At 35.0% G+C, this 18,634-nt stretch overlaps 1 protein-coding gene across 4 annotated transcripts in view; it reads left to right on the forward strand.

The window, feature by feature from the left end:
• Positions 1-12,457, forward strand: part of LOC132942047 (cerebellar degeneration-related protein 2) — a 43,065-nt gene extending 30,608 nt beyond the window's left edge. For 3 of the 4 annotated variants that reach the window (XM_061010336.1, XM_061010335.1, XM_061010337.1), the window contains exons 2-7: positions 5,736-5,848; positions 6,907-7,055; positions 7,635-7,881; positions 8,122-8,219; positions 9,822-9,975; positions 11,001-12,457. In XM_061010336.1, the coding sequence (XP_060866319.1) occupies positions 5,736-5,848; positions 6,907-7,055; positions 7,635-7,881; positions 8,122-8,219; positions 9,822-9,975; positions 11,001-12,317 (2,078 nt within the window). In that variant the 3' untranslated portion in view covers positions 12,318-12,457. Of the gene's footprint in view, positions 1-394; positions 890-3,514; positions 3,745-5,735; positions 5,849-6,906; positions 7,056-7,634; positions 7,882-8,121; positions 8,220-9,821; positions 9,976-11,000 lie in introns of those variants that run through there. The other variant, XM_061010334.1, reaches the window with a different exon arrangement.
• Positions 12,458-18,634: the final 6,177 nt, after the last annotated feature.

Consider the following 18,634-nt stretch of genomic DNA (forward strand, 5'->3'; position numbering starts at 1 on the left):
CACCTGTATAGATTATATTATTACTATTTCTTATATTTGTCAATTTTGAAACGTGTTGAAATGCACGCGGCGTGTACACACTGCACGGCGCGCGACACGATGTATAGTAATATTGTTATGACGTTATCGTTGTTATGGTTATTACTGCATCACGACGACGATGCCGCCGCCGCGGAAGAATGCGATCGACGAAAAAATTCCAGTCGCGCCGAGACCGTGTGCCGGGCGACGACGACGACCGTCGGTGTGGGTAACCGGTTTGTGTGTCGTCCGCGCGCAGTTCGCACGCCAGCGCTCCGGTCCCCTCGCCGGCCTATGATGGGACGTACCTATGATACCTATGCAACGCACACCTGTGCCGCCGCCGCCGCCGCCGCCAAACTCGCGATCCAGCTACTCGCCGGGCTCTCCCGCGGAACAGTCTCTTGGAGCGTGCACGCCGGCCCGCTCGCGCGATCGCCACTGACCGACATCGAGGCGGTACGATAAAAACCGCATTGTACAGTACGATCCGCGCGACTCGTCGCACCTAAATAAATATCGTAAATAATACACACGCCGCGACTCGTCGAATATAATATTAAAAACAAAATACGCGTACGATCGTCGGAATTTTTTGCGTCTTCCGAGTTTTCGAGCTTCCGTCGGACGCCCGCGGTGGTGTGTTTCCGCGGTGCAACGGGTGTGTGTGCCGTGCTCCTCCGAAGTCTTCTCGCCGCGCGCGACGCAACGGCGGCGGGCAAAAGCTCCGTTCGGTCGTTCAAGCTTTTCGACTTTCGACTTTGACCGTCCGCACAAGGCCGGTGCAAAGGCGCACACGAGTGTATGATATATAATATTTTAGTTTATACATAGGTCGAATGTTACGCCGGAACGAAATGCGCAAAGGGTATGACGTTTTTAGATACACCTAAGTAGAAAATCTCAAGTTTTTCCGGCCACGATCGTGCACAGCGTATACTTTTTACAATATTATGAAAAGCGTTAAGACATCCAAACTTTGTGGGGGGTTTTTTTCCGACGATGTTACAACGTGTTAAGCTCTGCGCTCTTTCGGAGCGTATAGCGAAATTAAATAACATAATAATATATTGATGAACAAAACGGCCACCGTCATATTGATGTCGGTATAAAAAATTAGGGGAAAACCGCACCACAATATAATATTATGTCAATTGATTACGATAATTCGCGTGCATTGGTTCATCGAGACGACACTAATTTTCAATGCGAAATCGCTAAAAAATAGGTACCGTGTCGTCTAATACTCTATTACAAAATATATCTCTAATATTGCATAATTCTTCAACCGTCCGCGGTCGAGTATCACTGCTGCAGCGTTTAGGGCACAACTTATTATATTCGTGTGATTTATATCGGCGGCGATTGATTGCGCGTCGAATAAAATTTCCAATAACAGAACATATCATAATCGTTATTTATTATATACTCGTTTGTTTAGGAAATACCGATGATATTCTCTCAATATTTGTTCGTATATAATATTATGAAGTATAACATATAATATTAGGTGTATATATACCGTTACGCGTCCACATAAACACGGTATACAGGGTACACCCTACAACTCTGCAGTTACCGATACATTACTCGTCAGTACCGTATATACGTATTTTTGAATGCCATTTGCGGCACACCAGACATTGGCTCGTAAATATTCCTATGATAATATATGACTTACGATTTTTTGACTTTTGTATTTCGCGCACGCGCAACAACTCCACTTTTTCCGTGCGCCCTGTTTTCGTGGACACATACGGCATATATATATATTATTATGTATGTACGGTTACACGGTCTGTGTTCACATGTGGCGTGTCATCAAGGTTTGACACATTTTAATGAACAAGTGTCATACACTCGTGGTATAGTATCGTACACCTCGTCTTTGCACAGTATATAGCAAGGGGTCGGTCAAAAATAATTGCTTTTACTCCGCCGAGAATCAAATTAAAAAATCAATCGGCTATCGTTTGATTTCGTTCGATTAATATTCGAAATTCTTTGGCTAATGCGCTTTTGTATTATTATTCATACACGGTAATCAATAAATTTCTGTGCGTAAAAGTAAAGTGTATGAAATAATGTATCAAAATAAAAAAAAATCAGTTTTCTAAACTTAATTGTAATGTGCGTTTACACTATTTACAATACACAAAATCAGTCCAATGATATAGACCAGCCGTTGTAACAGCATACACCAACTTGCACGCAAATCGAAATAGCAAACGCTTCAATTTTGACGAATCGTCTTTCAAAGTAAAGCGATACAACATTAGTTGATAAAGTCCAATGTAATGTATAAAATTCGAAAAGGAAAACATAATTTTATTCCCGAACGGAATAAATTAACATGAATAATTGTACATCGATGATTCCGGTGAAATTTCGCATTTAAATTTATATGCATATCGATAAGCTCATAACTACAATTACAATGAATAGTATAACTGTATGAGATAATCAACGAGTATAATAATTGTGATCTAGCCGCGTGACCTGATAGTACCGAGCTTAAAACAACAAATTTTTTATTCATAAACCAGTTATTATGTCATTTACGTAGCCCGCGGGTGTCCGTAATATATTTTATTACATCGAGTTTTCCGTGCACAATATTTTATATTATTACGCATAATATATTATATTATATTTAAACTGTTATTTTTTGTTTTCTCACAGACATTTCCCGTAGACGGTAGACTGTTGATAATCCACATATTTCCATATAGTTAACCGTTCACTCTATATTACAAAAGTAAACAACAATTGCAACGCGTTTTATGTCTTTATGGACAGTACAATGTTATTAATACTAATTAATTTTTATTCGTCTGAATGCTTACGTAATAATTATGCATAATATTAACGTTCTCGAATACTACATAATATATTTGGGGGAAAATTATGTAAAAAAAAAAAAAATAGTTTGTTGTAATGTAATAATTGCTGTGTATAAAACTGTAAACTGAGTAAAGGTTCAAAATTACGTTGTAATTTCATTTTTCTTCGTCAGAGAACATTGAATGCAGTTTAATAATGTACAAAACTAAATATTATATTCAAAATCGTGTATTTCTCAAAAGTTTCTCACATTAACTATCGTAATATGCATGGCTGAAAATGAGTGACGTCCATGACTTAAATTTTCATATTTTGTTTTATGTTTTTTTACTCGGCATTCGTTAGTTCAAATGTAGCGGGTCAAACAAATCAAACATCCATTAAACTCATTTCAATATTTCATTATTCATACCGTCCTCAGTGTATTATAGTATATTGGGTACCTATCTCATGCAGCGCCGTCGATATAACACAATAATTATTATTAGTTATTCTTTGGACGACTTTTGGATGTCTATTGTTCGCTGTGTAACAATATTATTATTATTATTAGTATGCATAACGTGACGTGAAAAACAAAAACTAAGATTTTTCGCTTAATATACTCAATACGCCATACATTTATATATATTATCATATACCTATATAGGTATATGCATACATTTCCCAGGCGACGCATTTATAATTCCTGATTTCACGATCATAACATGCACTATTGGAAATAAAGAAGAGGTCATATTGTGCTCGTGCGATTTTTTCTCAAAAAAATATGCACTGAAATCACGAATATGGATAAAAATATTACGCCCGCGTCGGATTTAGCTTCTCTGGACTGCTGGGATTATACAATCGAGTTGGAATGTCTTCGAGGTCCACAAGGTATACATAATATAAACACTATACAAAACACATTCTTGACAAATATTGGATGTTAGTATTATAAAATACTTATTATACAACACACCCATTACTTTTTCAAATAAAAAGTAAAAAAACATATATATATTATTAGTGTTCGCATGGTTTTAAAGTGAAAATGTTTGATAACTGTTCAACACACTTGTACAGGTACTAATAATTATATATCATATGTTATCAATTTCTTATAGGAATCAATCAAAAACTTGTCTTAACAAAAAAAAATAAAAAAAAAATACCTACTCTTCAAAAAATTAAACATACCGCCTAAACGTAATAACTAATAAAGAATTTAATGTCCATATAATCGTACTCACGTCATAATATAGTAAATCATAATTATATTGGTTTGAGCCGATGTGAGAAATTACAATTTTTTTAGAAAGCTACGTTGATTCTAATTTGTTTGGTAAATAATCAATTTTTAATGTTGAGTACCTAATAGAAAATTGCAATCAAATAGTACGCCTCTTGTCTCTCTTGATGCAAGTATAATTCACGTTACTAAATTTAATTTTAAATTAAATCAATGTCGTATACTATTATCAGGTACCTACCTACTCATTTATCGATATACACTTACAATAATAGATATTATGTATGGTATAAAATATATATCATTTCAATTGAAAGTTTTATGATATGATATTTTGTTTCGTTGTGCGTTTAAATAATTAGTTTTAATTAAAATCATGCGATCGGTTGAAATTATAAGTAATTAAATAATTATAAAACGCACTCCAAATCATTGATTTCAATAGGGAAATTGTACGTCTGTTCATGGCTAATCGAGAATTAAGTAGTGTTTAGACTCAAATATCGATATAATAATACGGTTGTGTATGGTCTATAATCACAGTATATATCAACTACGAAGTGTGTATGCATTTATATTACGATACATGATGTATAAATATGTAGCCTTATTAGGTAGTTATTAGGTAGGCAGGCAGGTACCTAAATATCATTTCATTTCCATCTTTAATGAGCCTATATACCTACCTCCGTGTGTACTTCTAACTTTCGACCGAACTGATTGCGACTGCGCAGTGCGGGTCTCTTCGCGGTACGTCTATATTAAAATATATTTTTGTCATAAATCGCTGGTCGAAAGTGTATAGTACGCGAGTAGGAGGTGTATATAATACAATATGTGTTTCCTTTCGTCTGGTTTCGATGATTATCAAAAAAAAAGCCACAAAACGAAAAATATAAACTAACGTTTTTACGCAATATACGAATTATTATATTACTGCCCGAGACCAACCCGCAGAGCTAGCCGAGTGCGCAACATCGTTATAATATATTATATGGCTTTATAACCAATTCGTGTGTTCGGTTGTATTACGATCGAGGTTAAGCCGATAGGCTAACCCAGTTATATATAGTATGCAAGCTTTCGATGAAAAAAAAAAACCAAATCGGAACGAAAATCAAAAAATAAAATAAATAAATAAATAAATAATAGTTTTCTCCGTTTGATCACGAAGTCTCGCCGGAGTCTAACCTTCCTTTCTGGCGGCTTCCTTCTATGGAATCGCGACGCTTTCGAAATACCACGTTTACGTTTAACAACTGCCTTATTCTTATGTATAGGCATCGCGCTACCATTACGAACACCGGACGAGGCGATTACTCCCGAAGATCACGACCGATCGAATATAATATATATAATTAAAATAAATCCCCCCGGTCTTTGACAAATCATTTAAGTCGATAGAGAAGCGTTACACGGTGTGAGTAGGTGTACACGCGGCGGCGTGATGATATAATTATTCGATTTCCGAGCGGAAATCTCGAATGTCCCGATCACGAGATCGTCGCCATTGTCATCCGTTTGAGAATTATTTCTAAAGTGTATTATTGTGCGCACAGTATATTATATAGTATGCGGTGCGCAAATCGATTGCTTTCGTAACTCGTGTTTACTAATCGATTACGCGGTGTTGCAGACTTGCAGCTAGCCGCTGAACTGGGCAAAACCCTGCTGGAGAGGAATAAAGAATTGGAAACCAACCTGAGGCAACAACAAAATGTCGTGGAAGATCGCAACCAAGAGATCGAGGTAATTGATGACATAATATTATAATATGATTTAAACGCAAAAAAACCGTAATAGAACGCGCGGCCCGGCCCGCGTGGAAAAAATTTTAAAACTTCAAAACATGTGTTTTTTTACAGTAACCTAAAAAAGACAATATACGCGGGTTATTACGTGTTCACCGCACGTATGCTCGCTCAAAGAATGCGTTTCGTCTCCAAGTTCGAATTGTTGTGACCACGTCTGGCTACGATGGTTATAATAATAATAATAATGTGCAGCGTTACTTGATAATAAAAATAGATTGTAATGACTTGTCGTCCTGTACGGCTCATATTCAGTCCGTGACATTGCAACAATATTTCATTTCTGTTAATCGTATGCCCACTTAGACATTAATTTCTGTCGCCACGTGCAGCGCTACGGAATCCAAGCACGTATAGGAGGCGTTATGGGAAAACAGCCGTATACGAAAATCAATCGTTCCTAGCAGTTTTCGCCGTACTTCGCAATATAACCTTACAAACGCTTTAGATTGCACTGCAGGTGCTCGGACTAGGTTTTTTTTTCCCCCGCTGACATTTACTAATTGATTAAACGTGACTTTGGACGTTGCGCTGAGCATTCGCAGGCGCGTACACGAATAAAACGACGAGATGATAAAAACGAATTACGGCTCAGACCTTCTGGTTATAATATATTCGAAATCATCGCCGCGTGTTTCATCTGGTTTTGAAAGACCCCGCCGTAGGCATTAATTTTAATATAGCCGTGGCAATGTTCCAACGATGCAACGGACTCTCGGCCAGAGAGGATGCCTTTCGGCGTGAGGTCGGGCCACGGGAGCATTTCTTTCGTCAGTCTCGATCCTCGCGCGAAACCATTTCGTCGCACCTGCGCATTGGGTTTACGGATCGATTCGCAACACAACAGTAATATACAATAATATACGTCGTTTAGCGCGCAAAATGAATTCCATCGAAAATCTCACCGAGTGGCCGGTCTTTCAAAAAGCCAACGAACAGGCCATCGGTTTGAACCTATACGAACTGGTCGTAACCGACTCTTTGATATGTTGGCAGTATCTCACCAAGCAAACGGCCGCTCTGAGAGAAGTGAACGATTCCAGGCTGCGCATTTACGAGCAATTGGAAATCAGTATTCAGGATCTGGAGAGGAATAACCAGAGGCTCGTCCAGGAGAACATAAACGACAAAAAGCACATAAAAAGGTAACGTATAATATAATATTATCTCAATCTTTTTTGTACCGCGACCCAAATTTCCCCCGAAAAATCGTTCACGACCCACGTGGTTTAACTTATCAAAAATTAGCTATAAAAAACAAAATTTGTTTATTACTATTGTATTGAGTATTTATTATTTTATAGGTTTATAATCAATATATTTTTCAAAAAAATGTATGTACTTTTAATAATGATGTGTCTTAATACCCGTCGTAATAAATAAATATACGACCAATTATTATTAATTACCCACGTAATTTTTGGTACTATATTACTAGAATAATATAAGTAAATTTAATAACATAATAATATATTAAATTAGTATACTTAATATTAATTTAACATAAATTTCTTGAAATCTATATAATTCAAAAAATATGTCACGACCCAACAAAAATTGACTGACGACCCACCAGTGAGTCGCGACCCACAGTTTGAGAAACGCTGCACTATATTATAATTATGCGTAGTTATATATTTTTTTTTTTTAATGGTAAACCGATGATCGTTATTCAATTCAAATGTATTACATACTTACCCGCCTATGTCATCATGTATGCTTAGTCTGTACGATACAATCGAAAGTTTGGAAAGTCGCTGCGAAGATTTGCAGCACCTGGTCGACGACATGGGCCATTTAAAGAAAGACGACAGCGCGGTCAGCGAGGGCGGCGGCGGCGGAGGAGCCGCGATCGAGGATCAAGATGAATATGCTAAACTTGCTTCACAATTGGAGCATGCGAAAAATCTAAGAGCCAAGGAACAGAGAAAAGTGTCTGAACTAGAACAAAACGTGTCCTTACTCATACAGGTAAAAACTATGGTATAAGTCGTGAACGAGGCAATAATAATGGTATAGCGAAACGTTCGATAAACGTACGATGCGAATATTATAATATAATAATATAATGTACGATATGTACCATGACGGACGCGTATTACTGCAATAATATGATATATATGGGTAAGGTACACCTATACGGTCGCCGCGATGCACTGTACACGATAAATAATCGTTATTTGGCAATGCGTTAATTTGTGATTTTTATAGGAGAACACCAGTCTAGAGGAAAAAGTGAGCGTAATGCAACAAAAAGACGAAGAACTGAAAACGCTCCAAGACCAAATCGTCTATTTAGAAGAAATTAGGTGGGTCAACGGATTAACAAATACTATTAATTATAACAGACAACAGCGGTGTGTTATATATATACAGGGTGTAACGGAAAGAGAGCTGACCGAAAAAAAAAAATGACGCTACTTGAGCGTACGACAAAAATCATACGACTAGTACGATATAGTTTAAGAAATATATCCCATGTTCGAAAATTTCCAAAAATAATATTTTTTTAAAAAATTATTGCGTTCCAAATTAATTTAATCAAAAAAATATTGACATTTTAAAAAATTCTAAAAATTAACTACTTGTTTTTAGATAAATGTTTTTACCATCCAAATCGTTCTTATAATCAGAATCACAATGGATACTTTTTATTTATTCAAAAAAGTTTAAATCAAATTAAAATTTTTTTTATTTTCAGTGTTAAAATATAAAAATAATTTTGTTTTACTACACGTGTAACGCAAGTGGCTATAAATAAAATATATAAAAAAAAAAAAAATGTTTAAATATTAATTAGAACAAAAGTCATTACAAAAGTCAGTTCTATCTGTTACACCCTGTATAATATAAAATAATATAAAATGATACGTCTACGGAAAACTATAAATACATTTAAAATCAGATCGAATAACAAAATATCTTTAGGCTATATTTTGTTAATTTTTTATTTATTTAACGCTAATCGGAAGTTAACAATAATAGGACACGTGATATATTATGTAGGCGATAACAATAGACTATAATATATAAGAGCCACGTAAAATAATTTTCATAGAAAACTATTAACTATTTCAATACTGTAGATAACATCGATTGGGTACTCCGTTAAAAAGTAGGTACTTAATATCTACCGAATTTATTTATAGAAATAATAAAAACACGTTTTCGCCAATGATATAGGTACAGACGGTACAGTATATATTCACCTACCGGCTCCTGCTTAATGCTTATCCTTGAAAAATGGTTTACCTACCCATATTTCTGGGTTCAACACGGAAATAATAAATAAACACAATCATACCTACGCATTACGGGTAACTTTTGGATCAAATAAATTAATAATTATTTAATAATATTATAAACCATAATATAGTTGTTTGTTATTATATATTTTGTTAAATAATATATGTATATAGCTACTAGAAAAATAACTCTACCATAAATCTCAAAACCGTACAACGGGTAGAATAGGTTCAGATTTAAATTGTGATGATAAAAATTAAAAAGTTCGCCAAATGAATTACGATTTATGGTTTTTCCATTTATAACGCTGCGTTTGGTACAAACCAAAACTATAGTTTTTTTTTTTTTTTCAAATATATTTCAAATTTTGTCAGCGGTTTTAAACGAATCGTCTTACTTGCGTAATAAATCACATAGATGTAATACATTTATAGATGAAATTTTTTTTTTTTATAACACAGTAGGTATAGCTTAGGTATAGTATTTTTTTAATGTGATAAGAATGTCATTAGTCACTAGTCATTAGTCATTAGTATCATATGACAAATTTATAATTTTACATTACATACCTACCTATTGTCTAACGTTTCAATAGATGGAAACAGTGAAAATAGCAATTAGGTACCCTGAAAGTCTTATAAGGCAATTTTTTTTTTTTTTTTTAGACAAGGAAATCTGTGTCGGCGTTGTCAGCGCAGTACTGACCCAAACCTATTCGACGAGTACTCAGTGTACGACGACGATGATGACGATGATGATATTAGCGCTATAGGATCATATGTCGAAACCCACAAACACGAAGTCTTGCAGCAATTACAAGTATGTTTTCATTCTTAAACCGTAAAGAATTAAACGTGCGGTGATACGGGTGCATTGTTATAAGACATCATGTCCATCGTGTGGAACCCAAACGTTTTAAATTACAAGTACCTTAACAATAACAGACTATAGGCACTATATCTGACTTTAAATGCATATCTGCGTCTTAGACATTTAATATGATCGGCTTGGATTCGGCCGCGTTTGAGTTTTGAATGCGATTCTAAAAAACGTATTTTATCGTTACAATAAAAAATAATCGCAGAGTGGAATTAAAAATAAAAGTATTAGCCGCATTCGTTTGTTGCGGTGTAAACGGATCATGAGTCATTTCAATTTTCAAACGTGAGCAATTCGAAAAACCTAAACAGGATATTTGGCATTTCGCCTGAAGCAAAACGCTTAACGACGATAATTGTGTTATTTTGAGGTCCAAAGATCCAGACTCTTTGACATTTTAAATCGGGTCACGACGCGTAGTTTCTAAGCTAATGCTCATAATATAGGCGCAATGTGCATAGTACAATAGGTATAGGTGTAAAATCACACTAACACGCTGAGTGAAACTTAAAAACAGTCATAGCCACCACCACCACCACCACCACCACCGCCACCATCGATCGATCACAACTCGTTGTCGGGAAATCGATTAACGAAGCGCAGTGGCGTCGAGATAAATGTACAAAAGGTGGACAAATCAAACTGTAACATGCCTAACCAACATATTATAATAACACGCGTATACGAATTTTACCGGAACATTAAAAGTTTTATCAAAAAAATTGTCAATTCGTCACGCATATGTAATAATAATTGCGATAATTACTATACTATAGTTAGGTTAGGTACTATAGTTAAGTATTCTATATAGTATTATTCGAATAGCCACTCTCGACTCGCTTGAATAACTTTAGGTAGTTCCGCCTTAAGCGGATGTAACTCTATAAGCTAGTAAACTCGGTACTATAACTCGGCACCTGCACTGAATTGTATTATGACTGTTAACTTTTGTTTATATTGCGAAGGAGACGTTGGGGGAGAACTATTCCGAGGACAACCCTTACCGGATATTGGTGGACAAATACGAGGCGCTGTTGAAGATCCAACAGAAGCACAACGCGTTCACGCCGATGGTGCCGTCTGTGAACAACAACAACAACAACAACAAGGACGGCCAGAACCGGGGCATATCGCTACACGAGGAGCTGCAGATGTCTGGGCAGTTCTCGTCGTTTAACGGCAACGCGTCGGACAGCGACGACAGCAGCGACGACGACGGCATGCCGACCAAGGGACGGGCGGCGCCAAGCGGAGGGGCCAATAATTGCAAGTACTCCGAGACGGAAACGACGTCGTCGTCGGGCTTTTCGGACGAGACGAGCAACAAGTGCACGCAGACGGAGACGTTCTTCACCGGTTCGTTCCTGTGCACGATATCGGACGGCGACGACTGCCGGTTCAGCATCTACGACGACGCCAGCCCCGTGGAGAGCCGGTTCCGGAAGACGCCCGAGTACCGGCAGCTGTTCCGCGAGATATTCGCCGTGCTCAAGCGGGCGGCCGAGGCCAAGGACGAGGGTGAGAGGCTGCCGCTGCTCCAGGACGACGACCGCGGCTACGAGGGCGAAGACGGCGACGGCGCGGACGACTCGCCGTCTGTCGGCCGTTCGACCGCGTCGGCCACCGCAACTCCACGTGTGCCGCCGGCCACGCCCGCCTGCGAGCACAACCCCTTGATGTCGACCATAGAGCAGTCGGCGACAGACGAAAGGCGTCCGGCCACACCGCCGCCACAGCAACCGTTGGTGGACCAACAACAGCCACCGCAGCGAGCCGAACACCAGCAGCAACGCACCGAACAACAGCAGCAGCGACCGGCTGTGGCCGAGCAAGAACAGCAGCAACAGCAACAGCTGCTTCAGCAGGAGCCGCGCCCGGACGCCCACCGTCACCGCCGGGACATCATCGAGGAGCTGGCGTCCACGGTCAAGCACAAGAAACACGTCCGGCACCGCAAGACGGCCGCGGCCAGTCAACAGTCCAGGGACATCAGCCACCTGCTGGATTTCAAGTGGACCGACCAGGTGACGCGCCGGCAGCCCAGGAGCGGCAGTGGCGACAGGCCTCCGTCGTCCCACAGGTCCACGTGGTGCGCCGCGCCCAAGGACTGCGCGGAAGCGTCGCCCGCCGTGGCCCAACCGTACGCAAGCACCGCGTCCCAGGAAGTGGCCCAGCTCAAGCTGCTGGAGAAGTCGTACGCCGAGGTGTTGAGACTGAGGAAAGTGCCGCCGACGTCGTCCAACAGGCCGCAATCGCAGCACATTAACAGAAACGCACGTTGATGATATGCGTTATCAACTTATGATTGTTAACTTTACGTATTTAAATTTGTTTTTTCAAATCATTTATTCCTATAATATTATTATGAGCCCGTCGCGGGTGGAACAAAAAAAAAAAAAAAATTTAAAAAAAAAAACATAAACGATATAAGACAATAAACTCGTCTCCCGATTATTTGTGATCCCGCGGAGTTTTGATTACTCCCATTTAATATTATTATTTAAATATTATATTATTAATTTTTTTTTTATTAATGTTGATAATTCGCTATCAAGATTCATCGTGTCTTAATTTTGTACCTATATGTACCTTTATATAGTATTAGCGTACCTCTATATATTACTAAGTTTGTTGCCACCGTTGGTTTTTTGTGTCCGTAATATTAATAACGATTATATTACTTATTACGGTTTTTTTTATTTTTTGAGACAAAAATTAAGTTATATAATTATATTATATTATGTGATGCATGCGTCATATCATGAAAGAGATTTGTTTTTTTTTTTTTTTTTTGGTATATTTATTTACTTAAAAGAACTTTGATAAAAACTAATGTTTAATTTTGTTTTTTAATGATCTTTAAAATGAGAACTATTATATTATTGTGTGTACATATACAATTTTGAAAAGAAAAGTGAACGCAAATCGTTTTAAACGGTTATTTAAGTTATTATTCCACAATCCTATTTTGCTCTTCAACCGTGCAACATCCCACGAAAATATAAAAATATGTTATATAATATATTTTAGTCTCCATAATATAGTCGCTAATCGTTTAAATTTGTTCGACACCATACAATGTACAATATACGTTTCACACGTGGCACATTTCAAACAATATTGAAGCGCTAATAAAAAAAAATGAAAATTTGCATATATTAAAATAAGTATGCGAAAAACATCAAGTAGAGAGTGAACTAGTGAAGACGTGAAGTGGTGAAATGAAAAGTAAAATTAATATTGAAACGATAATTATAATTTCAGAGAGTTGGTTTGCTTTGGCCGTTCATCTATTTAATTACATTTACAAGGTAATCTAGTCATATAGATATAATAACATATATAACATATTATGTATATACATTATACGTATCACATTATAATATTATTGTTTAATGGTTTTGAAGACTTACCCATGCATCATGCATGAAGTTATTAATTTAAACGCAAACAATATAATTATTAATATACCAGCTATTTATAATTTTAACTTACCAGTGTGTAATGTAGGTAACTACGTTGAGAAGTAGGTACTTATGGGGTCGGTAGGGTGGGTGGCACTTTTTTAAATGGATATTAGTTTTTATTTTTATATACAGGGTGATTCACCAAGCATACTCACCTCCATTTTTTTCTTCAATAACGCAGATATTGAAAATCTGATTTTAAAAATTTTTATAAAAGGACACTTAAAGACCATGATTTCAAATTTTTGAACTTTTTTGTGTCCTGTGGAGGTCAACTTTTGTTTTTAAAATGACGAATACCTCCCAATCCCACGGGGGAGCTTTTTATACGGTAAATTATTTAGCAAATAATTTTTCTGAAAATGTTGACGTATTAAAATCAAAATTCGAATTGGTAGTTTTTGGGTTATTTAACTTTGTGAACTAAGGATAAAGGTCCATGATAATGTGAATTTTAAAATTGTAGTGATTATTAAATTTGTTTAAAAAAATGGTACAAGTACGAAGTACCTATAATAGTATTAATACTAGATCGTCTAGATCCGATAGTACATCTATTTTATATTTTTGTAAAACTATTTTTAACTTTTTAAGGACTGATAATATTTTAACACACACATTTAAACTGAAAAATGTTTATTAACTTGTCCAAATTTTAAATTAAGTATTAAGGTGTGTCAAAATATTTAAAAAAAAAACGATCCACGAGGACCACGAGGACGCCCTGGGAAAAGATGGTTAAACGTGGTCGAGGAAGATTTAAAAAGGATAGGAGCAAATGATTGGATAAATATAATTCATGATCGAGAGAAGTGGCGTGAAGTGGTGATGGCGGAAAGAACTCTTGTAGAGTAGATAAGGCCAGAAGAAGAAGAAGAACGATCAAGGGTTCTTATTTGAAAAACAGGAAATGTAGCGCCACACGAGTAAATGACAATCCATAAGTATACTTATTTCTACAGAACAACAATTTAAAGAATTTTCAAATACGGTCTATTTAAAAATTCTAAAAATCAGAACCTTAATAAATGTACTATATTAGGTAATTAAAATAGGTGAGCATGATTGGTGGATCACTCTGCGTATATAATTAAAATATAATTATTATGATCAAATAAACCAAAAAATAACAATTTTTACTCTTTACCCGTTGGTTGAACATTAATTTATGCTTGCCTATAATTATTATTTATTTCAATACTTTTCATGTTATATATGTATTGAATACTATATGCCTTATTTAAACATGGTAAATAACAGTTTATTTTTTTTTTTATTGAAATGATATTTCCTATTTAGTCATAAAACTTAAATTTTTGTTTTCAAAAATTGCCATTTAATGAAGGTTGACGGATAAGTTAGCTCCGCGGCGCCAAGGTTTTAATAACAGGTACGTTTCTAAGTAATTGACGTTCTAAAGTTTAGATACGCCACGTCGTAAATATAATAATATATACCTATTTTGCGTGGTAACTTTAGTAGCACAAGTGGTTTTTGCTCTACGGGTTTTTCGTTTAATTTAAAATCATATTTGAAATTATCACATATTATTACAGTAATAATAATAGTAGTACTCTAATATACCATAAACGATAACGTCAGCTGTTTATCCAAGCGATTAATATTAAATTTAATAGGTAACATTAAAGCAACGATTTCACCGATAAAATCCACGTACATGCCATAAGCTACACGCTATATGGCTACTAAGTAAAATTAAAAATTGTATGTTGTATAGAAAATTCTAATATAAACATTCAGTCGAAATTGCATGTAACAGTAATTTGTTTTAGTGTTACACCAAAAACCAAAATAGTTTTTGTCGAAAACCACTTTTATGAAAAAATGTCCGTTTTTCCTAAATTTGCATTTTGTTTTTCTTGGCGCTTTTGAAAACTACTGAGAATATTTTACTTTTGACCCCCCAAACTACCAACTAGATTCACTTTCCTATCAAAAAATATGTTATTGAAGAAAATCTAACCATTTGTACTGCCCTAAAAGGTGATGACTGATGACAGGCACAAATAAAAATTTTAAGTTAAAAAAAACACTCATCATTGTAAAATCAATACATACATCGTTCTGCTCATAATCTAAAACAAAATGTATTTTGTCTAAAACTAGCTAAGGTAAAAAATCCTGTTTATAATCAATGTTTACTAATTACCCCCCCCCCCCACCCCAAGTATATAAACTAGATCAAATTTGCTACCAGAAATGATGAAAATGTAAGCATTTATAAGAGACACAAAAATAAATAAAAAACATAAAATTGTAAAACATTCATCTTTGAATCGTTCCGCTCAGAATCTAAAATATCAAAAAAGATACCAAACGAATCAAAAATTATTCACATATTATCACAAGATACAAATTTTTATTCGTCACTTAGAGTACCTATAAGATGTCAAAATTACCGCAGATATTCGGGATTATAAAACAAAGTAAGCAAGCGAGCCTGCAGGATGAAATCCCACCCTGGGCGCATATTAACAATCCCTACACAAGGCAAGATAAAAATTTATTATAATTAGTGTTCGGATTTAAAGGCAATAAAAAAATAAAATTTATATAGATTATATATGAAGATATGAAGATTATATATCAATAAAAAAAAAACCATTTAATTTATATAAAAAAAAATTTACTTAACAATTAAATAGTTTGTATATTTAACTAGTTTGTATTGAAAAAAATTCACTACCATGTGCTTACATAAACTGTCTTCATTAAAACGTTGACGGTTTGGGCTTAAAATATCTTTATACATAGAAAATGATCTTTCTACGTCCACGGGAGTTATCGGAGCGGACTGAAGAAACAATTTCGAATCTAGTATCTTAGTATCTACTCATTATGAACCTATTTTAATCTATAGATAGGTAGTATGGGTACTTTTCACGATTAAAGATAGAACTTTCTTTAATCGTGGTATTTTTATAAACGTAAATTAACTGTCCATACCAAATACTCGATAGAGTATTTAGCGATATCGATAATTATCGCCGATAATAAAACCCATTGAAAATAATTGCAGACAGACGACAATGCAGTCTTCAGAAATTCTTATTGATTTGTACCCTTAATACGTATGTTTGTATAAAACCATCAAATCAATTGACAATTAAACACAATAAAGGCGCATTTATAAGTAAAAAAGGCAAAAAAAGGCATAACAAAAATATGTTCATCGTCTTACGTATTATTAAATGACACACATTTTTATATAAAAATAATTTCTCTATTATTATTATTATTAAAAAAAAAGCTTTTTCCTTAAAATCCGAACCCTAATTACAATCTACCTAATATTAGTATTAGTGATATTGATAGCTATTAAAGTACATGCAAGTACATGTCCAAGTAGGTAAAAATTCTCTGAGAAGGCAATGACCCCTTTGCCCCACTCCTGCGGGCGCCTTAGAGAGTAGGTACATGTGTAGATCTATCCTCATTGCTTCCTACATGTCTATAAGCTATTATACTATTCTAGAGTGTACGAATCTTACTTTATAGACAATACAGACTACAGTAGTTGTATCTTGAATATTTTAAACACAACTGGACATCGTTTGATATTGTCAAAATGTGAATCTTAACTAATTTAAATCGATTACAGGCATTCTTGAATTTTGTATTCAGGAGACTGGATGTGGTAAAATTGCCAATTGACACTAATTAATATATGCATGTCGTAAGACAATAAAATAACCAGCAAGGCCATGTTAAACATATTCATTATTCTTCATACGCGTTATACACGTTATACTAACACAGCTTAAATTGGTAAGGACAGTTAATAGAAAATGCATTACGTCTACATAAAATTTATAAAAAGCTAGCTATTCTAAAATTGTGGACTTGAAAATGCACGAAGCCACGAATCGGATTAATTATTTCAAGATACATTTTAATTGGTTTTAGATTTTATAATTACTTAGATAAATACATTTACAGAAAATAATTCAGAAGTTACGAAATATTTAGCTTTTGCTTTTTATTGAAATAATCAATGAAATTTAGTGGTGGGGAAGTAATTATAGTAAGAATTATAGGCATAAGAAATTTTTTTATTAGCTTCTTTTTAAATTCTTGTCGAGAAAAAAATGTTTTGCTCTATATAAAATTTGAAACATTTAATATTTAATACAAAGCTCCTAATATGATGTTACTAGTGTAATTTAAAGAAAAAAAAAATGAGAGCGTAAATTCGCCGCAATAGTTTTTTGAGTTAATAGCAGCTTAAAAACGCTAAACCATAAAAACTTTCACCAAATGCCTATTTATATTAGCTTTTTCTATACATAGTATAATTTTTAAAAATATTTCGATTCTAAATTTGAACTATTTATAGACATTTTTAATTTTCAATAACAGTTAAAAAATATTGAAGCTACATAAAAACGAATTTTTTTTATAAGTATTGGGAGTTCAAATTTTAACGAAATTCATCAAAATCACGAAAATGTGCAAATTGTTTTGTACCATAAAATGTATAGATTTTTAGGGAAATGTCCCACACACATCTGCTTGAAATTTTTTAGGGTTACGTGGTGTCTTAAATTTTTTTACCTAGTCTCCCGAGTATTTTTAAACTACTTCGGCGCCACTGATTACCTATAATATATTCAATTATCACATACCATTAAATCACACTTTTTTTATGTACTCCCAATTTTTGAAAACTATTATTTTAAACCTTGAATTTTTAGCCCTCGCAATCCTTACATTATACCACGCATGACCGTTGTTGTGCCTTTACGATAGGTTTTCAAGCGTTTACCTATTATTCAAATCTTGGTCCACTGCGCATCCGCGGTCTGTGGGATATTCAATTACTTCATAGTTCATAGTGTGATATACATTTTATTATTACAACTTGATACTCTATTTATAAATTTTTATCTGCTCATGTCAGGTGACCTACTTGGAATTTAAATATTTTAAACTACCTATCACTAATAGGTATAACAGCGCATCTCAATAGCAGTTATAATTTATGAATAGTTATAGTAAATTACTGTTATAAGAAACGTGTAAAAAAAATATGTTTACACAATTGATTAATGCATTAAATAATTAAGGTGTGAGAATAGTATTTTATGATGTTGTACCTATACCGTATTATT

This window comes from Metopolophium dirhodum, chromosome 3 (genome assembly GCF_019925205.1).
Source record: "Metopolophium dirhodum isolate CAU chromosome 3, ASM1992520v1, whole genome shotgun sequence".
NCBI lineage: Eukaryota > Metazoa > Arthropoda > Insecta > Hemiptera > Aphididae > Metopolophium > Metopolophium dirhodum.